The sequence below is a fragment of the Musa acuminata genome, chromosome BXJ1-10, assembly GCF_036884655.1.
Source record: "Musa acuminata AAA Group cultivar baxijiao chromosome BXJ1-10, Cavendish_Baxijiao_AAA, whole genome shotgun sequence".
In the NCBI taxonomy this organism is placed as follows: Eukaryota; Viridiplantae; Streptophyta; class Magnoliopsida; order Zingiberales; family Musaceae; genus Musa; species Musa acuminata.
In genome coordinates, this window is record NC_088336.1 from 22788919 (window position 1) to 22814617 (window position 25699).

At 41.1% G+C, this 25699-nt stretch overlaps 5 protein-coding genes across 5 annotated transcripts; 3 read left to right on the forward strand and 2 right to left on the reverse strand.

Moving 5' to 3' along the window:
* The first annotated feature begins 508 nt into the window (after positions 1 to 508).
* On the forward strand, positions 509 to 1307 carry LOC135595556 (small ribosomal subunit protein eS27y-like). The gene is made up of 4 exons (XM_065086627.1): positions 509 to 599; positions 698 to 796; positions 898 to 926; positions 1022 to 1307. Exons 1-4 carry the CDS (start codon positions 597 to 599, stop codon positions 1146 to 1148), a joined length of 258 nt encoding a protein of 85 aa, XP_064942699.1. The 5' UTR covers positions 509 to 596; the 3' UTR covers positions 1149 to 1307.
* A 4724-nt stretch (positions 1308 to 6031) lies between these two features.
* On the forward strand, positions 6032 to 9368 carry LOC135595555 (nudix hydrolase 13, mitochondrial-like). The gene is made up of 6 exons (XM_065086626.1): positions 6032 to 6646; positions 6760 to 6862; positions 7374 to 7488; positions 7581 to 7664; positions 8628 to 8777; positions 8874 to 9368. The coding sequence occupies exons 2-6, from the start codon at positions 6789 to 6791 to the stop codon at positions 9048 to 9050; spliced, it is 600 nt and encodes a 199-aa protein (XP_064942698.1). The 5' UTR covers positions 6032 to 6646; positions 6760 to 6788; the 3' UTR covers positions 9051 to 9368.
* Positions 9369 to 9650: 282 nt separating this feature from the next.
* On the reverse strand, positions 9651 to 12993 carry LOC135595553 (multiple organellar RNA editing factor 8, chloroplastic/mitochondrial-like). The gene is made up of 4 exons (XM_065086624.1): positions 12573 to 12993; positions 12020 to 12117; positions 11873 to 11938; positions 9651 to 10783 (listed from the first exon to the last, which is right to left on the reverse strand). The coding sequence occupies exons 1-4, from the start codon at positions 12944 to 12946 to the stop codon at positions 9921 to 9923; spliced, it is 1401 nt and encodes a 466-aa protein (XP_064942696.1). The 5' UTR covers positions 12947 to 12993; the 3' UTR covers positions 9651 to 9920.
* Positions 12994 to 19821: 6828 nt separating this feature from the next.
* LOC135595554 (chalcone synthase 2-like) lies at positions 19822 to 21596 on the reverse strand. Its single transcript, XM_065086625.1, has 2 exons — positions 21369 to 21596; positions 19822 to 21028 (listed from the first exon to the last, which is right to left on the reverse strand). The coding sequence occupies exons 1-2, from the start codon at positions 21544 to 21546 to the stop codon at positions 20031 to 20033; spliced, it is 1176 nt and encodes a 391-aa protein (XP_064942697.1). The 5' UTR covers positions 21547 to 21596; the 3' UTR covers positions 19822 to 20030.
* A 312-nt stretch (positions 21597 to 21908) lies between these two features.
* Positions 21909 to 24661, forward strand: LOC135594767 (small ribosomal subunit protein eS27y-like). The gene is made up of 4 exons (XM_065085276.1): positions 21909 to 22019; positions 23053 to 23154; positions 23256 to 23284; positions 23380 to 24661. Exons 1-4 carry the CDS (start codon positions 21909 to 21911, stop codon positions 23504 to 23506), a joined length of 369 nt encoding a protein of 122 aa, XP_064941348.1. The 3' UTR covers positions 23507 to 24661.
* The last annotated feature ends 1038 nt before the right edge of the window (positions 24662 to 25699 follow it).

Genomic DNA, 25699 nt, shown 5'->3' on the forward strand with positions numbered 1-25699 from the left:
AATTTTTGTTTTAATTTCAAGAGATTTGGTTGGAACCATTTTAATTGTTTGTGTGAAAAGTATTGTTTTTTGTCGAACATTATATATTATTGAATTTTTTGAAATGAGAAAAAAAAATTAAATAAAAATTACAACGTGATACAATCATCATAATTTAAACATAAAACATATATTTTTTGAAATTACAAGTATTTTTCATTGAACTTTAAAAGACATTACAAAATTGAGATGAATTTTGCTTTAGAGCAAAAAAGATGCTTTTAATATATGTAACCTTCACAAAGAGCCGACACAGGCTGGAGTGCCCCGGCCCAACCTAATACCCCAAAGCACGTCACAGGCCGCTGGCTCGTGCAGAGCACGTGTCAAGCTGCGCTGCGATCCTACGGTTGATGTTTTCCATACTGTTGATGAAGTCCGATTAACGTGTGTGATCGCTCGTAGCCCGATCCTACGGTTGAAATGCGTTTATGTTCCCTATAAATTCCTTTCAATTTCGGGGTTTCGAAATCCGTCTCTCGTTGCCGCGGGTAACCCCGCGATAACGGTGCGAAGCCATATCTAGGGTTTCCATCGCCGCCGAAGGCTTAGACGAGATGGTAAGCTCGCCGACTTCGATATATCCCTCGCGAACATGCTGTGTCCAGTTATTGTTACTATTTATTTTCTTTTTTCCGGTGGTGTTTTGGATGATTAGGTTCTACCGAATGATATTGATCTCCTCGATCCCCCAGCGGAGCTTGAGAAGAGAAGGCACAAACTCAAGCGTCTCGTTCAATCTCCCAACTCCTTCACGGTGATCCCCGATTCGTTTCATCAAGTTCTTTAGTTTTCCTCTCTCGCGCGTAATTTTCGGTTCTGATTCATGTTTCTTTCTTCTGTTCTATGTTGTTGAAGGATGTGAAATGTCAAGGATGCTTCAACATGTAAGTTCTGCTGTTGATAACTGCATTTAATGATGATCGCGTGTTCTTAACAATTTTGGATAGTTCTTGAAGCTATCATTGCTTGGATTCCGCAGAACTACGGTGTTTAGCCACTCGCAGACTGTTGTGGTTTGCGGAAACTGCCCGACCGTTCTGTGCCAGCCGACTGGCGGGCGTGCAAGGCTCACCGAGGGCTGCTCTTTCCAACGAAAAGGCGATTGAGCCTATCTGTGCGCTTTTCTTCCTTTCTCTTGATAAATCTTTGAGAAGCTTGGAATCAAATTTATATGCGAGTTTTAACACGATGCTGTTTTAATTGTCAGTAACGAGAAGATGTAACACATATTATGCTTTTTACTGGGGTTGGCAGTTCATGTATAATTCGTAATGAAATCTCTACCTGCCCATTACTATAATAGAAGATGCACAAAAATGTCATATGATATACTAGCGGATAAGATAACAATAACCGTCGGTCTCAGTTGATGATGTATATGGTAAAACAATATGCATTTCTCAAGAATAATTAGTTGAACCTGAATGTTCTATGTTAATACTTCTAGGACATGTTTGTACGTGCACATATTAGTATATACATAAGGTAATAATTTCTAATTCATTTGTTTGATGGAATATGCTTGTGGGTGATTTTGTTGGGGAGTTCCTTGTTGTTCCTTTTGTTGGGCTGACAGTCCACAAATTCAGCCCATAGTGGGTTTGGACAGCCCACAGCTCACCCCCTCTTAACCTAATCCTAATTAACATTAGGGGGTATGGTTGTTACGTTTTGGAGGCAGAAAAAGGTATAAATAGGACAACAACGTGGGAGAAGGATACATCCACGGGATTCCAAAGAAAATGAAGAAAACAAGACAGAAAAGGAATAGAAAGAAAGGGAAGACAAGGACAACGCAGAGAGGTTGTTCTCAATCATTTAGTAGTGTTCTCATCTCAAGTTAGATCAAATCTACAGTAGACTCTTGCTGTGATTACTTGAGGAGGTTTTAGATATTGTAGGCAGTGACGTGATCTTTGTATCTCAGTTATTCTCTTGTGATTATTGCTAGGGTTTAGGGTAAGAGATTAAGATTTATATATTCATTATTCTCATAGTGATTATCTCTAGTTTGCCCCGTGATTTTTATCATTCACATTGAAGGGGTTTTCCACGTATATCTTGGTGTTCTAGTATTTGTTCATATATAAAGGTTATTCTTATTTATATCCCTATCACCTTTTACCTCTTTTTCTTTTAGTGTTATACTTGTTTAGCATAATGGATTTTGCTACACTGAGCTGAGTGCATTGTGTTAGTAGGAATAAAAAATTTACATTCGATTGTAACAAAAATATTTACAAGTGTGAGATGAATTAATTAAGTAAACTTTCAAAAATTATAATTTTCAAAAATATATAAATTTATAGTTCATAACATTTGAAATATATAAAGATTTACAGTTCATTTTATTGTTCTCGATTGTTGCTTCCTGTGTTCAACGTCGCAAAACAGCTAAAGTCCTTCTTTTCTCCATTCTCTTTTTTTTCTTTTGCACTCAAAGTGCTTGTTGAATTGTTAGTAAAGCTTCTATGTTCGAGATGTCATGACTTATCCGTCGCTTGTTTTCAATCTAATAAACTTTCTATTTTATAGATTTTTCGGGACCTATACGAGGTTGCAACTAGGTTGACCATTTGCAGATGCATATGTTGCAAGGGTGTCTTATGACTTAGGCAATTCGAGCTAAGTTTTAAGAGTGTTTCACGACTTAGGTAATTTTAGTTAACTTCGTGACTTTACCGGATGAGTACCTGACTTAGTCGAGAAACATTATGTGGCATTTTGGAGGTTGCCAACTCGGTATCTGCCCAATTCAATCATGCAAAGACAGTTTAATTAGCGAAATAAAGTGCCTGGGCCGACGCGACATATGGGGCCCATGGAGCTGATTAGTTGGCAGATCAAAGAAAGGAGACGTTGGACGAAGGTAACAAAGAATAGACTAATCACTGCTTCTATTTGAGCGAACGATTAACCACATCAGAGACGTTGGAGATCGTCTCTTTGCAGCGCGTCTTTCGTTTGTTTTTATGGTTCGACGTGGCAGCGTCATTTTATTTTTCATTTGGATACATCTCGATACAGACAGAGCACGACGGCACAAACGTGGCGACTCCCGTCGGGCTCACCACGCTCTCATCCTGACACTCCCTATATTTGGCCGCAGCGACAACGATCGCCGCAACGGGACCCGCGTGCTCACGAACTGCAATTTTGTTTCTTGCCGCTCGACGACAAATGGGTTGTGGGAGATCGAACGCAACAGGGGGCCCGCAAGCTTTCACGTGGTTGGACTCCCGGACCCGGTACACGTCAGTATTTCAAAGGCGAGACAAAGACGGTGATGTAAACGTTTATTACTGTGTACGTGAATAGGACGAGGCACCTGCTCCTCCAAAGCTTCCATAAGGCCCTTCATTAGACGACGAGAAACACCGATCCCTAAGCCCCTACGATGACGACTCTTCATTAGGCGACAAGAAGTGAAACGACAAAACGATGGTGATGCAGATAAGGAACGGCATTAAAGGAGACGTCTCTGTGAGTTGAAGGATACAGTTTGCTATGGCTCCTCTCTCATGCTTGCTAAAACTCCACAAAAGCGGGGGTAGTGGACTCAACCGTCGATGGATGGGTGGACGGAGAATGGTCGAGAACACTCCAAGACCATCCGACGGTGACAGATCAGCCACGCGTCGGAACGAGTGCTCGAGATCATCTTTGATTCTAAATCACAATCATCCGAGTTAATTTTTTAATTAAATAAGAAAATGACATGATAGGTACAATTATCCTCTAATATATAATGCTCGAGAAACATAGTTGGCACACCGTGGATATAAAACATATAATAAGGCTCATTTGTCTCCTCGGTTTGGCTAGATCTAACCTCAAGATGCCACCTAAGTTATGGTAATTTCAATCAGCAATCATTTAGAAATGCTGAATTAACCTAAGCCACGATGCATCGGATGGCGGTCGCCAGTTGGGCAATATTATTATTATTATTATTATTATTATTATTATTATTATTATCCTGGAAATAGCAGCAAAATTAGATTAGTCGGACCTATCGTCAAACCGGCCGATTTCCCGGTCCGCTGCCGAAATCATCGCATCAAGTGGCTGGCGGATTGCTGAGGCAGCCTTCCCTCACCGCATTGCAACCCTGCCATTCCTCCCCATGTTCGACAGGTAACATGGCATCATGGCGGTGCGATCCTTCCATACCAATAAAAACAACAAGAAGAAATGTTGGGTAAGCGTCGCCACCATATCCCTCCCTCATCTAACCAACCATGTGTCCCTAATCATTCATCAAACGCTTTTTATTAACCCTCTCGTAAAAATGTCAGATTTGTATTAACTCTTCTTGCTATCTTCTCAGCCTTTTTTACTCAATTATATTGATAAAGATAACATCGAAAATTTCCCAGCCTTGAAAACACATCTCACGACACTATCAACTCCACCGTGTAGTATAGATATGGACCAAGTTGTGATGCAATTTAAAAGGGCCCCTCGCATCGCCTACGTCGGCACACAAAAGGTGGGGTGCCACCACGACCGGCCAATAGGTTTAGTTGCATGTAACAGCGCCCAATGAACGGGAATTATAAATCTCCAACCATTCGATATTTCATCATCACAACCCCTTTTATTAATACAAAATTGTCACCGTCGGTAGGACTTTTCATGGTAAATGTTTCATACAAATCACTAATTAATTCTTCCAAATAAAATAAATAAATACAAAGGGACAAATGTGACATCACGTGGCATTGAGAAAGACTTTGAAGACCATGGTTATCCATTTTCTCACGTCATCGATAGCGGCATCTTTTGCGGCGCTGCTGCTGCATGTTGACGTTGAGGAGAAGCCCATCGCTAATTAATATCAACTTGTGGTTCGTGTGGTTGTTCGAGTAAGCTAAGCGACCGTCTTAAAGTAAATGAGCGGCTTAATTGTCTGCTTATGATGATTAGTTGGAGCGTTAAAGCTTATACCATTGTCAGGTCTTTCAAAAGCGATTCAATTAATTATTCGTATGATTGTTTCCATGTAAAACACAAATTTGCCTCCACCAACGAGCAAGAGAAGATGAACACGAATTTGCCTAGCAACAATTAGACACGATGACTATATATATAATAAATGAATATGTGGATATGTGATATAAGTAAAAAGATTATAGATATGTGTTACGAACAATAAAAAGAAATGAGAAGACGAGTCTAGTTCTCTTTCGTGTTTACGACTGACTGTTATTTTCTTTCTCTTGGTATTTGAATGGTCCGCGTATGGATATGGAGCCCATATGCTCCAAGACAGCCTCGCCTGCACACGGACATCGCCTCAGAAACGGGTTTGGCTTGTTTACGACCTTTCTCCCCGAGGAAGACAGCAGTGGTCAGTCGAGTCAGAAATCCACTCAAATAATCCACATGAAAGAATGTTTCGCACGGTGAAGTCTAATCGCGCAAACGAACAAACTAATCCCCGTGGGTGCAACTTTTCCCCAGCCTTGTCGTATCTCAGCGGAACCAAAGACACAATTTGGTGCTTCGTAATGTTCGTAGATTCGCCCGCCATATGCGTGCATGCATGCATGCATGCATGCATGCATGACTACCAATTGCACTCCCAATTCCCAGTGGTTCAGTGGATGCAGCTCGAGAGGACTCGATATAAGCCATTAATCTTCGACACATTCCGCGAACCTCGCAAATATGACGAGGATGATTTCAAGGGGAGCCTCTCCTAGAAAGAACCTCGTTCACAGGAAGAGTACCCTTTTCTTTATTGTATTTGAAGACAAGTACACAACAAGATTGATGAGATGTACATAAAAACATTAAAATATTAGAAGAAAACAGTTCATCTATTTCCCAAAGAAACAACACGTAGAAAACAAGCATCTCTGTGTCCTGTTTCTATCAACAGCAGCGTCAAGACACAACGTGAAAACATCACGCACTAGTCCAATAATTGCAGTAGAAGAAAGAACATCATCAGCTGATCTCTCTCTCTCTTCGTACCTTCCTATCGTTTGTTGTTGAATCCATCAATAAAAAAGCTACTTTTGTAGATCACTATCTACGACTGCAGTTGATTTGGTCGCGCCGGAAATTTCCCTCGAATCTTAGGTCTCTGGCTCACAGCTTCGGTGCACGGGGTGCGTTGCTTCGCTGAAGGATCCCAACCTCTCCGCTTTCTGGTAGTGGCTGCGATCGTAGATGGTTAACAAAGTCCTAGTTTCTGGGCGCGCGGGCTCTGCTCCCGTAGTATTATCCCCTCGTCGGTGTTGCGCTCGAGGGTTTGCAGGACTTAATTAAAGCTGCGTTGTTTAAGGCGTAAATTAGTCGAGGCTCGGGCGGTTGGGTTGACCCCAGAGGCATTATATTCGGCGGCGGGAATAGGAGGCAGCAGCACCTCCTCGCCTCCATACGACTGTCGTTTCTCTGTTCCCCGTCTCCCTAGCTTTTGAATACGGCGTTGGGCTTCGAGAACCTCGAATGCAGCGGCGAGGAAGGTTGGGAGAGCAAGCGTGCAGGTTTAGGATAAGAAAGGTGTGATCTTTCCGGGGAAAAGACGCAGTTGGGAGAGGGTTATGAGGGTGGTGTCCTGCTCGCCGATTGAGAGAGTCGGTGGTTGTCTCAGGTGAGATGGAAGGCGTAGCATGTTGCTTCGGGCTAATTTCTCCCAACAAGTTGGTGTCTTGTAGCCTTTACTGATCTCCTGTGATCTGTCTGGTCCTGTTTTGTTGGTTAAAGTTAGGAGCTCCTTCTTTTGTCGTCGAAGTATGTCGTCTCCTCTGCTCGCTCGCAAGGGCCGCCACCAACAGCGTTATGACAACCAGCTCCGGCTTGTCGCAGGGTACTTCCAAAGCTCACAGTTTTAGATCTCACTTTTAACTTATATTACATGTTGTTTTGGATTGGATGACTTCAAAGTTACTGTAGCAATGCTCCAATGAGAAAGAAGAATCATTTCTCTCAACCGCTCTTAGCTGGTTGTGTTATGGTATTCTTTAAAGCAAAAAAGCAGATGAAGCTGGAAAATAAGGCATCCATAGTGCACAAAGTTGACAGTGGAAGCCATAATGCTTGTGCTAGAATCTAATTCCATGAAGTTAAAAAGTAAAATTGTTGTTTGATTGAGAGTGACAATGTCTGAAGTAGTTGTGGCAATATGGATGCTCCAGACCCATCAGATATTGCATTTATGTGATGTTCTGGTATGGATTCTGCTTCATCTAAAATATTTGCCAAGGTTGTGTGCCAAAAGTATAGTTGATCTATGTGTTTTCGAAACCAAAATAGCATAAATTATCAACCAGCATAGTGGATTAGTGCTTGATTTCTCGTGTGTGTTCCTTTTGGGGCAGATGTATACCCTACAAGGTAAAAGCAGATGACGGTAACCGATCTAGTGATCTGCTCGGCAGAGTGGAAGTCCTTATGATCACTTCTCCAGGTCGACTTGATCTTGTCTTCCCGAAGGTGAGAAATAGAATTCCTTGTTCTTTTGGATTTAGCCGAGCAAGAAGCTATTTTTGGCTTGAAATATGTGTTTGATTCATCTGCTGCGACAGGGTGGATGGGAGATCGATGAGACTGCAGGCGAAGCGGCATGCCGCGAAGCTATGGAAGAAGCAGGAGTGAAGGGAATTTTGAATGTAAGCATTTCAAACTTTTTGTTGGATGAGATGAAGCTTGTCTGATGAACATACCTACTGTTCTATTCATCTAACATCTTTTTCATGAGAAAATTCGTCGAAACTCCGAAATCATGAGTGATTTACGACTAGAGAAGAACAAGAGTTCTCCTTTAAGTGTACTTTCAGTAGAGGATTATGATTTCATTCAAAACACCAATAAATTTACCATTCTTGTGGGCCTTGCAATTCCATTTCTCATATCTGATACATGTTACATCATGGAAAATATTTTACTCCTGAAATCTTTCTGGACCCTCACATCAATTGGATTCTAGTAAGATTAAAGTTCTGCTCTATCCAACTAACACGCATGTGATGTGTTTCTTGTCTGCCTAACTCCTGCTGTTCCGATAAGTCGGTGATGAGAATCTAAACCACTTGAACAAGTAATTTTCCTTTTTCTTTTTTTTTTTTCTAGTGGGACAGTAGAATGGTTTTTAGTCTTATATTAAATATAATCACTTCCTGGGTAACATAATTACATTGGAGTTATATAGCATATGTACTAAATACCAAGTGGGTCAAGTTTACGACCGTCTGCAATTTTTTGATAGCATTGTTAAGGAAGTTTATGTATGCCGATGTACATGGAGGTAGCATTTTTTTAAAGTTGAATTTCTACAGAATTAAATTAGGAGAGAAGAGAGAGATCATTTACCATGTTTTTTCTTTTGTGAACTAGAAATTCGTGATTTTCTCCATTTTATAACCGAAACAAATGAAGACCTAACTTTCGAGATAGCTATATCACGAATTTTCGAGTGAAGGTCTTTTTTGCATTAATCTTATTTAAATTACATAAAACTATCTTGTTAAACACTTTTTTTCGACCCCCAGAAGTGTGTCCTTGGTCTTCATGGTTATTGCTTCATGATCATTATGCAATCTTCATTGGTGTTTTTCTTTGTTTTGTCTTTCCAGGATACAGACTTAGGTGTTTGGGAATTTAGAAGCAAGAGCAGACAGAATAGTTGTACCATGGAAGGAACTTGCAAGGGTTACATGTTTGCCTTGGAGGTCACCGAGGAGTTAGACTGCTATCCGGAGAAGGATAACCGCGATAGGAAATGGGTTAGTGTATAATCTACTCCACATTAATAAAGATGCGTATCGACTTCATCATTTGAGAAACTATATACGTTTTTGTTCTTGCTTTACCCGAAATAGGTGCCTTTGGGAGAAGCCTATGAACTTTGTCGTTACGATTGGATGCGTGAAGCTCTTGATTCGTTAAAAAACCTTCTGACAGAAAAACTTGTATCTACTGTTCCCGACTTATCGGTGTCGTCAAGCTTCTGCATCGTAAAGCCTACTGCAGCTGATCATGCCATAGCACTCTGCTGATGGTTCCTCGTCCATTCAAGCTAAATCAGCAGACGGTAGGATTTGAATAACACATGTAATTTTGTGAAGTACTTTCTGTGGCAGTCTCAATCACAGGCATATCTTTAAGTTGCCAATGTTAAGACCTTCCAGGTGAGTCCGGGCATGTAAGCTATAGGTCTGCCCCTGACAAAACTTGGAACAACCAATGGCTGTGATTGAGAATCCAAGCCAATTTTTAGGTAAGTTTGGTCACTCAGTTATCCATGTTACTGATTGCATTGTGACTCTGTTGTTCCTGAAATGGATGTCAAATTGTCTAGCAATATCTTATATGTATGCTGCAAGGTGCATCATATTCAATCGAGTTTCATTCTTGGCTTTAGTAGGGCAAGTAAATTATGCAGAGCACAAAGAGATAATGACTTCATAGGTGAAACAGGCGAGGGTTTGGGTGGGCTTCTTTGTTCAGGAAACGTTGACCAAAAAAAACAAAAGTAAACTTTTAGCCATTATGAATTAAAACTATATATATATATATATATATATATATATATATATATATAGTCAAAGAGAGCTGCATCTAAATCTACACTACAACCTTAATACACCTTTCAACAGTTCCATGAACTCTTCCACAAATAGAGCAGATTCTAACAAGAAATTTCAGAAACATTACATCAGGCAATTTTCAGAAATACTTGAAATACTTTGGGGAGCAGTCCACCACGAGGAATAGCAGTGGATCACAATTCTAAGTAAATTCTTATACTTGTGTTCCAGCAGCCTAAAAATACCATAGAAATCATTAAATAAAACACTAGGTGATATTGATGAAAATATAATCTGGGTCTCTAAGAGCCTCATTGTAATGAAACAGATTATGGTACTCTACTCATCTCTTCCAGACACGTCTCTTCCTCGATAAGCAGGAGCACCTCCTTGATAATTGCTTCCGCCTTGTTGATAGTTTGGATTGCCACCTTGGTAAGTAGAGCTGCCTGGCTGATAACCGGAGAAGCCACCTTGATAAGGTGGATTACCTCCGTGATGACCAGGGCTACCTCGATATGCAGAGCCACCTCCATGGTAACCTGCGTCACTGCCTTGATAACCAACTCGACCAGGCATATTACCCCCAGGACTGCCACCCTGGTATCCTTGATAGCCTTGAACACCTCCTTGATGGCTAGGACCAGCATTTGGCACATAACCTGGCATATTACCCCCAGGACTGCCACCCTGGTGTCCTTGATAGCCTTGAACACCTCCTTGATGGCTAGGACTAGCATTTGGCACATAACCTGGCATATTACCCCCAGGACTGCCACCCTGGTATCCTTGATAGCCTTGAACACTTCCTTGATGGCTAGGACCAGCATTTGGCACATAGGTGTTCTGCGGGTTAGGCGTTTGATTCTGGTAGTTCATCATACCACCTGCGGTAGGTGGTGTAGCATTGTAATCATGATTAGGCATCGGAGGAGCATCTCTAGGAGGCATAGGATTCTGCGCATTTGGTGGCATGGCGTTCTGTGCATTATGATTCTGAGAATCCTGGTTTGCCATTGGTGGAGGCCTATTCTGGAAGTTTTGCATGTTTTCCCTTCTCCTCTCAAAGTTCCTTGACCGATCAAAGTTGCGAGGCCTGTCATTCCGCCTCGATCTCTCCTGTGCACGTGCATTATTTCTGACCCATTCCTCGTGGTATTTAGGGTCATAAGGAACAGCTTTACCATCTATGAATGGTTCTCCTGTTATTTTCACCAAAAAAAATGTGTCAAAGTTACTAGCCTTAAATAGTAATGCATTTCCAGGATTTGCATGTAAAAGGATCAGCTAAAGCAAAACATTGACAATAAAAGTGTAAGCAAGTCATCGTTCTCTGTTTTTACTCTAAGAAACAATGTCCATCATTCAGAAAAAGAACTAATGCAGAACAAGATGAACAATTAAGATCACCAACAACCTGGCATCTTGTTGTTATCTTTGATTGAAATTGGCAAACCTGAAAACCTTAGATTGTAGAGGCATAAGAACTTTTCACTTCGTTATGTGAAAAGAATTATGGGCTCAAGACTATATCTGGTAAAAAGCCAAATATTCTGAAGTAAGCAAATACAATTTGTGCTCATTTCCCTGCTAATTTTATCCTTTAAATTTGAATCATATAATCTTCTTTTACAAAAACCTATTCATCCCTACAAAAGCTTACAAAACCCACTGAATTGGACCAAATATGACTAACAGTTAGCTAACTCCAACAGACTGGCAATGCTTCAAACCAAATTGTTAAGTTCAAAGCAAACTCAACCAAATTAAATAATGTCAACTCATCCCATTCTTCCTCACCATTCCTGGGCCAAACCCTGATCAGTTCTCATCCAATGATCTAATTAGACCAACCCATATCAGCCCCCCGAGTTTGTCATTAACGAGGTGAGGGTCCAATCTGACATTACATAAAAATGTTAACCGTGGCTTTCATTAACCACATTACCTTCTTATTCCTATCAGTTCTATTACATGCCCATCCATGCTTAAATGTCATACTGAACAGATTGAGGGAATGCAATGCAAGAGCACAGATGTCCAGAAAAGATACTAGCCAAAAAGGAAAGTTAAAAACCATGTCCCACACTCCAGAATAAACAAATGGAGAATTGAGATACAATATCCAATCATATCATAGTCACAAGCTGAGAGACTGCATGTTAATCTACTATGAGAGACCGCATGTTAATATACACTTTATAACTTTAGGTTCTTCAAAGAAAAGAGAGGGAAGAAGGGAGACGTGAAAGAAAAGGGCAAAGAGTGAAACAGGTTTTTTTGGCCCTTACCACCATAATCTTTGTTCTTTACATCCAAATATGAATCAGGGAGAACCCAGCGCACCTTTGGCAAAGCTGCATTATGAGCAGAAATAAGTGGAACGAATAAATATTTAAATACACATATATAAGAACAACTAAATAGATCGGACATACGCTTGATCTTGTACGAGATCTCTTCAGAAACCTTACACCCAAAAGCGAAGTAGTGCTTTGTTGACACTGAATATATTGACATCCTTGCTTCCTCTTCACTGTAACACGATGCCAATTATCGGACCAGCAGAAGAGCCAAGAAACCAACAAATAAAACAGTGATTCAAATGCTATAGATATACTTAATCCAACTAAAAAGTGATTTATGCAAGTATTGTCCAGAGAAAAACATAGACCTTAACCGCACAATTCATTAACAAAAGTGACAATTCATTAACAAAAGTGACTTATGCAAGTCATTAAGAACTCAATCCGCACAATTAAGAGAAGCTGAAGTTGAAGCTAAACTTAGACCCTTCAAACTGTTGACATAAATCCAATATTATTGCCCTTAACCACTTTTATCTATTATCCCCACATTAATCTGAAAGATAAAAGAGCAAAAACCTCAAACTAACGCCAAGAATTGATCTTTACAGTACTAATAGAAAGAGTAATAGGAACTAAAGCGGAAAAGAAAGGGAAAAAAAAGGCGGGGGGGGAGAAAGCTTACCTTCCGAGGACCTCGGCCAGGGTCTTGATGTAACTGTCGATGATCTCATCCCGGGTAAGGGAAGGATCCGGAGGCTCCACGACGACGAGCCAGTGCTCGAAGTCGCAGCCGTCGAGGAGGATGGTCTCCTTAGGGGGACGGTTGCTCCAGTTCGGCGACGGATCATTAAGCGACGATGTGGTGGGCCTGGTGGAGAAGCATCGGGTCCCGAGGCCTGATGCGCTGAGGCGGAGCGGGTAACTGGCGGCGGCGAGGAGGGGGCGGAGACGGAGCAAAGGGGAAGAGCGGGCGGGTGGGAGCGCGAGAGCTCGAGAGGAGAGAAGAGGGGAAAGGGACATGGAGTGAAGCCTCAAGATGAACGTTCGCCCCGACATCGCCGGAAAACCTAGAAATCTCAGCTGGAGAATGGAGTGGAGCGGCGAGGGGGGCTTGGACGAGGGTTTTATCGCCGAGACAGGGGGGTGACGGTCACGTGCCATAAGCATGACGACCGGATTGAGTCGGAAACGGGCCGGGCTTAGGTTGAATTGAACCGGAGGGCTAAATTCACATGATCCGCATGGCCCAATAGACCATCTGTAGGTTTCGGATGCGCACACTTCATGTGTTGCTCTGCAAAGCCTCTAAAATATTTATAATAATTTCTCAAATTTCATGGATATATCCACATCTTTTAATAGAATAAATAATCGATTTAGACAAATTAGAGAAAAAAAAGGTGAAGGAATTTTGACTGCTGTTTCTGACATGACCGATCTGCTATATGAACCGATGGACTAAAAGGTCGCATATTTGCAAACCAACCTAAAAATATCTGCCGTCCACATTGTTGTATCCAAAACCTACGGTTCCAATCACTAACTACAAATTTGACATTGATCCGCAGTAGCTTCTTCATTAAGCATTTGAAGAAGCTATCCTTTCCTACCTGAAGCGGAACCTCCATTGTCATGGACTTAGCTGGTTTTACCTAAGTCATGCGATACCTTTGCGTGTCCGTCCGCAAAGTTCAGCCTCCTCGAAGCCTCCCATGGTCCTTTAGGACCCACAAAAGAGAGAACGGGGTAAAGAAAACGCCTCACTCGGAATCCACAAGCAAACATCTCCGAAAAATACTTCATAGACAATGCAAATTACAAACAGACTTTACAAGCTCTGAACAATTGCACAACAAAGGGTAAACACTTCCTAGAGCGGTGCTTCATCTAGGTGTGACCTAAGAGTGGGTGGATGAAGGTTGATTACCAAAGGAGCGAACAAAATCGAAGGTGGAAGAGACCTTGCGATGTATTGGCAGAGGCCACATATGGAGGGACCACAATTCGAGTTCATCTTATAAGAATCAGAATGCAATGGAGATGTCACCAGGAGGCGACATGGTGCAGCGGATCATGGTGGAACAGTTCGTGGCAATGCGATACACACAATCTAGCCCCGTGAGAGACTAGATCAAACGGAGGTATGATCGGGAGCTACTAGAAGCTCCACTTCGGTGAACAACACGACGACAAGAAGGGCTATGTATTCAAGGAGTGAAGGCCATGGCACTGCAGAGGCGGGTCTTCCGTGCGTGCATCGAATTTTGCATCGGATGAAAGCCTTGGTCATCAGCATATGGGGGTTGTGTTCCACCAAGGGAAAAGTTCGAATGCAAGTACCAATGAGTCCCATAGGAGGGACTTGATCATGCAGCGGTATGATCAAAGCAGCTGGAGAGTTGGACTGCTCCAGAGCTCATATTCGCTTAAGGGAGCCCGACAAGTCAGAGGACAAGGTCGAGTAAGCGAACGTTGCTACTAAGGAAGCTAAGGAGAATAGAATCGGTGCAAACCCTATAATGTGATGGCAGAGGCCATGCATGGGAGTTGCAGTCTGTCTTTCCATCGACCAAAGGGAGCTGCTTGGAGAACACAGAGGTGTTGAAGCAGGAGGTCAAAAGGGGCGAGGAAGCGACGATGAGTCCAGAGGGACTTAGCTACCCAAAATCAAGCATCAGTTAGAATGGAGGTGGACTCAGAGGAGTACCATAGAGGCATATCTACTGATTATGAAGAAAATGGATGCAGATGCGAGACGACGAATAGTAGTGCCATGGGCATGGCAGCGTCATGGTACCGCAGAGGCGGGACTTCCGTGAAAGTCATTGATCTCTTGCTCTCATGGAGGGAGAGCGCTTGGTCATGAAAGGGGCCAAGGAGATGGAGCATGTAGATGCAAACTCCAAGTACCGAGATAAGGTTGAAGGGCATAGGCCAAGGAACTTCGTAAAACCGGTGTCAACGAGCTTCTCATCAAGATAGCCGAAAGTGAAGGACTTCGGGTCAAGCAAGAGTGCATGACCAAGGAACGAAATAGGCAGTACGCGGTGATGTACCTTTGCTACTCAGTGGAGTAGGCGGTAGGGTTGATGGAGAAGACGGTACAATCCTAGAGGCGACCAAACCTATGAGAGAATTACTCCAAGTTGGGGTGAAAACTTCCTGCATTCCAGAAGTTCGATGACATTGAGAAGGTGAATCACAGTAACTTACTTAACGCAATGAGTGCAAACACTTCAAGTGCTTCAGAAGTGTGAGCAAAGAGCAGGCGAAGGCCAGTAACCAGCTCGATGCATGGAGTACAACATTGAGGAGGCGGGCGAAGTCAAGAAGCCTTTGCCTTCTCAACTCGTAAGAGAATGGGTGAAACCGAGTACCCCAATTCTCTTATCTATCCAGCAGAGGAGCTCTGCATATGTTCAAAGACCCTTCAAAGATAATGGAAGACAATAGTTGTTAAATCTTCATCAATGGTGATCAGTGTTACTGAGAAGTAGATTGTCCGTTTCATTTCCCAACGAAATGCCAATTGAAAGCGGAAGTGATACGAATCTACTTGGATGTGACAACTAAGTGAAAGAAGAGTCAATGAGCAAATTTTATGGAGGAAGGACCCAAAACTTCAGAAGTTTGCGAGATGATGCTCGTTAAAGCTCTAACAAGCATCCACCCAGTTCAAGCAGTATGAGGCATTTGAGAGACTAGCACAGTAAGGATAGTCTTTTCCTTCATCTGGAGGATCTGTATGAACCAACAGGGATCAACACAACTTAGCCAACCCCACAGTAGAGTCAGAGTCATTGGCGAGTTGAAGCAGCATGACGGATCAAATGTTTGACTACTCAAAAACAGTAGCGGAGAGCAATTGGGAGCCAAGAGGCGCATTGCAGTTGGAGCAGAAGATTGAAAACCGAGCAAAAGCGAGGAGTTGCAGTGTCGACAAAGGTTTCGACGAGGACGTCGAAGGAATAAGTGGGGGAGAATGTTACGGACAAACTTCTAAACAAGATGTTTGATGTAATGCTTATGTATGTCCGTGTCTTTTGGTATGTTCATGCTTTGCACAACATGTAGAGGGACGGTCAAAGGCTTAATAGACTCATTTTAGTTAGGTTGGTGGTCGCTTTAGGCTTGTAAATAAAGGTTGTGTCATGTGGACATGTGCGAGAGATTTTTGGTTTGTAATGGACCATTTTACCTTTTGTTGTGCAACTGTTCTAAAATCTGTTTGTAATTTGCATTGTCTATGAAGTGTTTTTTTGGAGATGTTTGTTTGTGGATCCCGAGTGAGGCGTTTTCTCTATCCCGTTCTCTCTTTTGTGGATCCTAAGAGATCATAGGAGGCTGACATTTACGGACGGATACGCAATGGTGTCACACGACTTAGGCAAAATCAGCTAAGTCCGTGACACTACGAAAGAGACCCCGCGAGGCACATAGAGAAAGTTGCAATATGAGTCACAGTGACCTTTCTGATTCTACCGAGCCGGTGGCTAGTGGACGAAGCAAGGAGGGTTGAGGGAGCTCATTCCACTGGGTAAATCATCTGGTCATCACTCCCATGCCAAAACTAGCTTCGTTACTTCTAATCATCACTTTGGCTAGTTTGGACTATGTCAAAACAGAGCACATCCTCCCCGGCCAAAACAGATCAAGTCAGCCTAGTCCATGCCAAAGTGATGATAGGGAGGAAGTAATGAACGCACGTCCACCACATCCATGAATCAATCCTTCCATCGTCTATTAATTTTTAATATTATTTAATCATATAAATTATTTTTTTATTTTTAATATTATTTTTATGATAGTATGAATAGTATTTTTCGTCAATAAAATTAAAGCGAATAACTAAAATAAATTTGGACTTTAACTTTCTTGATCCGAAAGTAACTTTCATCAACTAGCACTATTATGAAACATTAGGAGTAATTAGTTAGATACAGTAATTTTATATTTAAAATATTCACTAATCTATTTTGAATCAACTATATCGACATATATGTGTGTTTGGAAAAGCCACGTATCAAACCATATTATACGAGATAAATATCTATATTATCATCCAATGTTGAAATAAATTGATAAGAGTAAGTCACACTGGGTCTAGACAATCTTTTTTTTTTTTTACACGAAGAAATAAAAAAAATCATTACAATTGTTGCAAATACTAAGCCCACTAAAAGCATAAAAATAGAGGTTAAGTTATGATCTTAATTTGTGCCTCAATTTAATATTTCTATCCGTTTTAACATTTCTATCTATTAGAAAGATATTTTCTTATGATATATCTATTACTTATGATAAATCTACTATAAGTAATATCAAGCCATTATTATATTATAAATATATTATAAAAATATAAAAATATTATTTATTCATAAGTAATAAGTAATATCAACTATAATTCTATATGATTAGATAGAAACTATATATTCTATATTCTAAAATATTCTAAAAAAATTATATATTATATTATATATATTATATTTTTATCATAATTATAAATAATATAAATTATAAAAAATAATATAAATAAAGAATAATAAAATATAAAATAAAAATTATCCGAAACCTTTGACTCTTATTATAAGGAGAACTTATGTCACCAAAGAAAACACCTTATTACGATGAATTAAATACTTGTTTGCTACAAATAAAATAATTGAATCTAGTGTTATACTTTATATTTTTCAAAATTCAAGATTATGTGGTACTATTGGGTAAAAAAAATCTTTTTTGAAATAAATACTTTGAACCTTCATGTATTATCTTTTTTAATGTTTGTTCAATTACTCTTTTTATCCACAAATGTAATATAGACGGTACGTTCATCAATAATGATATCCCCAAACATATCAAAATTGATTGTTCACCGGTTATAGATGTAAGAATTGATACATATAATAACTTTTTATCTGATTAACAATTAAATGAAACAGAAGATATTTTAGCCATTTGCATCAAGCTCAAACTTTCTTCTTGCATGTGTGCTCCTCCTTAAGCACACACAATAATGATAGGTAGAGATCGATTAGTAGCATACTCATCAAATGAGTAATTTCCTCGCCTACTGCAAATCCCGTACTACCTCCCATAAATTGAAAATCCATAACACCAATTGCTATGGGAATATCATTTACTTGACATATGCTAGTTTGAATAGCATTAGCTGTCCTCCTTTGATTAAAAATCGATATCATCTCACTAAGATTCCTCTTTTGAATGAAAATGAATGGGTCTATAGATATCATATCTTTATCCAAAGGATCTAAGTTGTGGGATCAATCGAAAGTTCAATTGTATTTGAACTGTTCATTTTCAAATGATATCCACACTGTTCACAAATATTCATTTTTGGCTAATTTTTTTTTATAATTTAATTCATAACAATTTTTTGCATTGAACCCATAAATGTCTATATTTTTATTTATATCTTAGTTATTGGATTCTACGGAAATCAGATTCTACTTCTTCGTGAAAATCATTAAAAAAAAATTTAGTTCTTTTACTAAACCTACCACTCTCACTACTTTTTTTATTTTTAGTATAAATAAAGTTATAAAAGTAAGTAATTGTTGGCACCACCCGAAATAGAACTATTAATGCTGACTTCAAAACGAATATAACTATCAATGCAACTATTAATATGATTATTCCAACTAAATTGAGTATCATACATATAATATAATGATAATAGTAGTGATTCTTTTTGTTAGACCCCCTACTCAAATAACTAGAAAGTATTTTTTTCTAGTTCACTATCAAAGAACTATCATTGTCAACCTCAAAAATCTAATTTTCAATATTAAAATATATAAAGTAACTGTCATAATGGTATCACCAAAGATCAAACTCCAAATATCTTTGATTTCAATATTAGTGAAACTATAATTACCATTATGATTCTAACTAAGAATCTTTTTCTTGTCTCATTTAGAATATGTTATTAACTTCTAGTTAGACAACATTGAATCGAACCATCATTTTCCCATAGAGTCTTTCTACATAATTAAGCATACGAATCTAATCCTAATCTTTAGGATTATTAATTAATAATGAGTAAGTATCGAAAGAAATGATTCTTTCTTGTGGGAAGTCAAGGTATCACTTCAATATATATTGATAGAATTTTTTTTTATAAAAAATAGTGATAGTTGTTTATTTCTATAAATAAAAAATAAAGAATTTATTCTCATATAATCAAATAATTAAAATTTTATTTTAACATGGAATGAAAAAAACAATATATAGGATGGATAATAGAGCCTTTCGGGCTTGATCTTGATCTATGACTTGAAATCAGGAGATATAGAAAAGTCCACCAATCCTAAGGATCCATAATTCTCCAATCCTATGGATCCAATAACAAATAATAGAGCAACATCACGTCCCTCGTTACGAGCTTATACACACATTTCTAAAGCCATCCTATTAGCTACTGCACCATGTGTATTTCCTCCGGGGTGTCCTAAAGTTCCTTTGTCAAATTGTAGTAGGAATTATCCACAAAGATTTCGGTCAAAGCAGTCATGTGCCAAACATGAATACCCCCTAAAGTCACGGACAAAACACTTGACATAGAGATCTATTCTTGAGTGAAGAAAATAGTGTGACTTCCATCTTTTTCAATATAATGATCACGTAATAAATCAACGAAACTTAAAGTCATCTCACCTTAACCACTGAACGTGAAGAGAAACGAAGTTATATATTTCAATTTTTAATTAAAGAAACCTTAACTTTAAATGTAACTAATATATAATTAACCACAAACTTTACGTCAAAATTAAACTGAGTATATATATTTGGTTCAAAAACACTTACGGAGGTTCCCTAACCCACAGACTTCCTCGTCCTTCGTGGCTCCCTTGTAGGCCTGACCTATGGGACCCACATAGACATGCACACTGAGGAAGTACGACATTAACGTGTTTGACGAAAGAGAGTTTATTAAGCACCATGGAACATAACACTACATGACGTTTTCTCCCACGCCTTCAGCACGATAAATAGTAGGGTTTGATGTCGTAGTTACAGACAACTTCATAGCCAAATAAATCCACAACGACGGATATCAATGGCAGTAGCCACACAACCAGTTACAGGGAGATTCACGTGACAGTAGGAAAAGCTTGCGTCACTAGGCAGCGATGGGGATGCTGTGCAAGACCACAGTCTCCACCGTGAGCCCGGGACCGAACCCGAAGAGGACGCCCCACTCCAGCCCCTCGCCGGTGGTCGCCTTTCCGTCCTCGGCCGACCGTTTCCTCATCTCGTCCAGGATGAACAGCACGCTGCCGCTCGCCATGTTCCCGTACTCTTTCAGCACCTCCCGCGTTGCCTTCATCTTCTCCTTCTCCAAGCCGAGCTTGGCCTCCACCTGGTCGAGGATCGCGGGCCCTCCGGGGTGCGCAATCCAGAATATGGAGTTCCAGTCGCTGATCCCCAGCGGCTTGAATGCCTCCACCAGGCTCCGCTCGATGTTCTTGGAGATGAGGGCCGGCACCTCCTTGAGCAGATGGAAGATGAGGCCGACCTCCCGCAGGTGGCCGTCGACGGCGCCCTCGGAGTCGGGGAGGATGGTCTGGCTGGCGGAGACGAGCTGGAAAATCGGCTGCTCCGTTGCGGGGTCGGGGTCGGCGCCGACGATTATGGCGGCGGCGCCGTCGCCGAACAGGGCCTGCCCGACAAGGTTGTCGAGGTGGGACTCCGAGGGCCCGTGGAAGCTGAGAGCGTTGATCTCGGAGCAAACCACGAGCACCCAGGCGCCGCGGTTATTCTCGGCCAGGTCCTTGGCCATGCGGAGCGCCGTGCCGCCCCCGAAGCAGCCCTGCTGGTACATCATGAACCGGTTGACGGAGGGTCGGAGGCCAAGGAGTTTGGTAAGCTGGTAGTCGGCGCCAGGCATGTCGACGCCGCTGGTGGTGCAGAAGACGAGATGGGTGATCTTGGACTTGGGCTGCCCCCACTCCTTGATGGCCTTGACCGCCGCCTCGTTGCCTAGCTTCGGCACCTCCACCACCACGATGTCCTGCCGAGCGTCCAGCGACGGCGCCATGTACGCGCAGATGTTAGGGTTCTCCTTCAGGATCTCCTCGTTGAGGTGCAGGTAACGTTTGCGGATCATCGACGTGTCACCTGAACAAGCATGCAGTACAGGGATCAAAACTAGGACTTCGTCTTTGGATCACACACTTGTCCCTTGAACCAGCATGCAGTGCAAAGACCACGATTACACAAGAACAACTTCGTCTCTTTTATTAACTATGTCATGCGAATTCACGTATCATGTTCATGTTTTATTCTTTTATTTATTGAACAGTTGTAATTATCGCAGGAACAACTAAACCAGTCAGAGGATGCCTTTTCTTTTTCGTCTCTCTGGTAACACATATAAAGGCGCAGGTCGAATTTATTTGTTAGGGAAGAGGGAACCTAAGAAATGAATGACACTTTAGATTAAAGAAACGGCACGTACACATTCTCTTGAACTTTTCCTTGAGTTTAGTGAGGTGCTCGCTCTTGGTGATGCGAAAATAGTAGTCCGGGTAGTCGGCCTGGTACATGACGTTGACAGGGGTGGCGGTGCCGATGGCAAGCACCATCGCCGAACCCTCTGCCCTCTGCGATTGCCTGATCTCCGCCAACTTGGCCATGAGCTAGAAGTGGGAGCAGGACCAAGTACTAGGTCGATCGAAGAGTTGATGGTTCGGTCTGGAGATGAGGAGGCGGGAGATATATAGCGGTGGCTGGTTGGGTTGAACGGACGAGCAGATGGGAAGCGACGAGAAGCAGAGAATGATTGGTGGGAGGCTAGGCACAGTGACCACCATGCGGGTGACCACCTCCTCTTTCCGTCAGCTGAAAACTTAACCTGTAAACTCCGACTCCATGCATTTATTCATCTCTCATCTGCCGCGCGCACACCTCGTGGCCTTCTGGTTGTCGCAGACCAGAAGGCGATCGAGCCCCTCGTCAACGGGTAGAGGAAGAGCCCCTCTTTCTCTGATCTTGGAAGATGCACTTCGCCGTGAAGGGTCGGATCGAGACTCGAGAAGCAGTGACACCGCGCAAGGGGAAGGCACTTCGCCTCCCTTCCACCGGTGTGCGTCGCGTCCGTCGTTCATACGTAAAATCTGCTAAGTGGGCCCTGAAATAAATCCTCCGCATCCACTTAGTCAAATGACTTGGACGACGCATACTTGGTTAATCCGCCTTGGACGCCAAATCACCCATGACTGCCCAAGGCCAGATAATTCATGACGTTGGAAGTGTCAGGTGGTTGCCAGGTGCTTTTGATGAAGAATGTGGGAGACCCGACAGGAGCCAGAACTTTAGCCACCCATTAATGAAAAAGGGAAGCTACCTAATTAACTATAACAACTGGTCCGCCGTCGCTAATTTTGCTACCTATCTTTTATTTCATCACAATTGGTGTCGCATTCGTTCATAAATAATATTATAATTTGATTTACTGTTCTTCCACCTTTGTGTACTATGAGATTTTTTTTTTTATTTCAAGAGATTTGGTCGGAACCATTTTAACTGTTTGTGTACTCGCGAAAAGTATTGTTTTTTTGTTGAACATTGCATATCATTGAATTTTTTGAAATGAGAAAAAATGTTAATTAGAAATTCCAACATGATACAATTATCATGATTTAAACATAAAACATATATTTTTAAAATTACACGTATTTTTCATAGAACTTTAGAAGACATTACAAAATTAAGATTAATTTTGCTTTAGAGAAAAAGAGATGCTTTTAACATAAGTAAGCTTCACAACGAGCCGACACAGGCTGGAGTGCGCCGGCCCCGAAGCGCGTCACAGGCCGTGCACAGCACGTGTCAACCTGTGCTGTGATCCGGGGAAGAGCCCACATGTTTTCCATACTCTTGATGAAGTCCGATTAACGCGTGTGATCGCTCGTAGCCCGATCCTACGGCTGAAATACAAACATGTTCCATATAAATTCCATTCAATTTGGGGATCCATCTTGCGTTGCCGCTCTTAACCCCGCGATAACCGATTTCCATCGCCGCCGGAGGCTTAGACGAGCTGGTACGCTCGCCGATCTCGATATGTCCCTTTCGAACATGCTGAGTCTGGTTATTGTTACTGTTTATTTTCTTTTTCCGGTGGTGTTGTGGATGATTAGGTTCTACCGAATGATATTGATCTACTCAATCCCCCAGCGGAGCTTGAGAAGAGGAGGCACAAACTCAAGCGTCTCGTTCAATCTCCCAGCTCCTTCTTCATGGTGATCCCCGATTCGTTTCATCAAGTTCTTTAGTTTTCCTCACTCCCGCGTAATTTTCGGTTGTGATTGATGTTTCTTTCTTCTGGTCTATGTTGTAGGAGGATGTGAAATGTCAAGGATGCTTCAGCGTGTAAGTTCTGCTGTTGATCACTGCATTTAATGATGATCTCGTGTTGTTCGTAATTTTTTATGGTTCTTGAAGCTATCATTGATTGGATGCCGCAGGACTACGGTGTTTAGCCACTCGCAGACTGTTGTGGTTTGCGGAAACTGCCAGACCGTTCTGTGCCAGCCGACTGGCGTGCGTGCAAGGCTCACCGAGGGCTGCTCTTTCCGACGAAAAGGCGATTGAGCCTCTCTCTGCGCTTTTCATCCTTTCTCCTGGTAAATCTTTAAGAAGCTTGGAATCAAATTTATACGTGAGTTTTAATTCGGTGCTGTTTTAGTTGTCAGTAACGAGAAGACGTAACACAAATGATGCTTTTTACTAGAGTTGGCAGTTCGTGTAGAATTCGTAATGTAATTTGAACCTGCCCTTTACTAATAGAGTATGCAGAACAAATTATATCACGGATGAGATAACAATAACCATAAAGTCTCAGTTGATGATGTATATGGTAAAACAATATGCTTTTCACAAGAATAATTAGTTGAACCTGAATATTCTATGTTAATACTTGTAGGACTTCTTTATACGTGCACATATTGGTATATACATAGGGTAATAGTTTGTAATTCTTGGGTGATTTTGTTGGGGAGTTCATTCTTGGGTGATTTTGGTGGTCCTGTAAAAAGGTAGGAAGAGTAGATAAGGTTTATTTTTCTGAACAACAAGAAAATGTATGCATCGTAATATTGTTAGATTCAATTTATTTAATTTCAATCTTGACATAAAAGTTTTTCCGCATTATAGATAGTATAACTACAAATTTTATGCTAACACTTTTACCTCTTTTTCTTCTACTGTCATACTTGTTTAGCATTATGAATTTTGCTACACTGAGCTGAGTACATTGTGTTAGTAGTGATAAAAAAAAATTAGCATTTGATTAGAACGAAATTGATTAAAAGTGTGAGATAAATTAATTAAGGAGTTGGTTGATTCACTCGGTCTCTTGCTGGTACCCCTTGAGGAAACTGATTGGGATTACATTTGTGTTGATTCTTCTACGTGCATGTATGTGGAGAATTAACGATGAGGGAATACACTAAGGACAATCAGTAATTAACGATCATGTGTCCTCATATTTGATTTCTAGCTCCCTATTTAATGTATCTTATATTTTTACTTATTTTTTCCTAATCGAATATTAATTTTTTTATTCCTGCACTAACACATTATTTGTGGAAAGAGTTTCTTTTATTTACTTGTTCTTCATGATATTATTATATTGTAGAGAGCGATGCCAGCGCATGTGCTTATTGGCAATCAGTAATTGTTTGTGCTTCTTAAATATTTAAAGCACATCAACCCTCCTTGACATAAATCCAATATTATTGCCTAGAATTTGCTCGAATTCCATAGAGCATTGACTTGCTTTGGTGTGCAGCTAAAAATTGCAGTTTTATCAACAAAAACAAAGATATGATCCATAAGAAGAGATTGATTTCTACTGCATATAGAACATATCCAAAACCTATTTACAGAGCACATACTAGTCTTCTTCTACATAGCCCTCTTCCTAGTGCAACACCTCACATAAATGATATCACAATCTATCTGAAGTCTCAGTATCCGTCAAAATTTTACTTCATCCAAATAAATCTGTAGTTTGGAAGATTAGAAAGGAACAGAGGAAAGGAAGAGAACAACCAACAAACACATCGAGCACATTAATTATTGATACAATAGGAACATAGTAGTACCATATCTCAAGCACGAAGTACAAACAAAGTTGCATTATTGATACAATAGAATGAGACTTTGTAACATGTTTGATGCTTCTACCGCATCACCATGTCCCAACAAGAACAGAGCTCTTTACAAGTCTCAGGGACCGTCTTTACTGAAATCCTATAGCACCATAACATCAACAGCAGAGAGAGACAGAGAGAGAGAGAGAGAGAGAGGCTTAGCCTCCCTTTTGCCTATATGACTTGCCTCTGTAGCTTCAGTTCATGTCTTCCTCCTCTTTCTCTGGGGAGCTAGAGGATGACAAGCTCCTTATGGATCAGTTTCTTCCTCTTCCTCCGCATCTTTAGAGAGGACGAAGTCAAAACAGGAACCAGTCGAGCTCAAGTTCCCATTCCTTCTCTCTCTCTCTTCTTCGTCATGAATTCTACATCCTCCACACACTCCTTATACTTCTTCGCATCATAAAACGATGGATATCAACTACTTTACAGCCGTGGATTCGTGGATCTCGTCACCCACTTGATCTTGGATAATGGATGACGATGCGACGCTGAAAACATGGTCAAGTTTTGTTTACTTAGCACGGGGAGCTGCGATGGAGACCATCGAAGCAGCACACATGGCTCCCATAACCAAAAGCTAAAGATCATTCGAGTCACAAAGTGCAGGTTTTGGAGGACAACGCGAGGT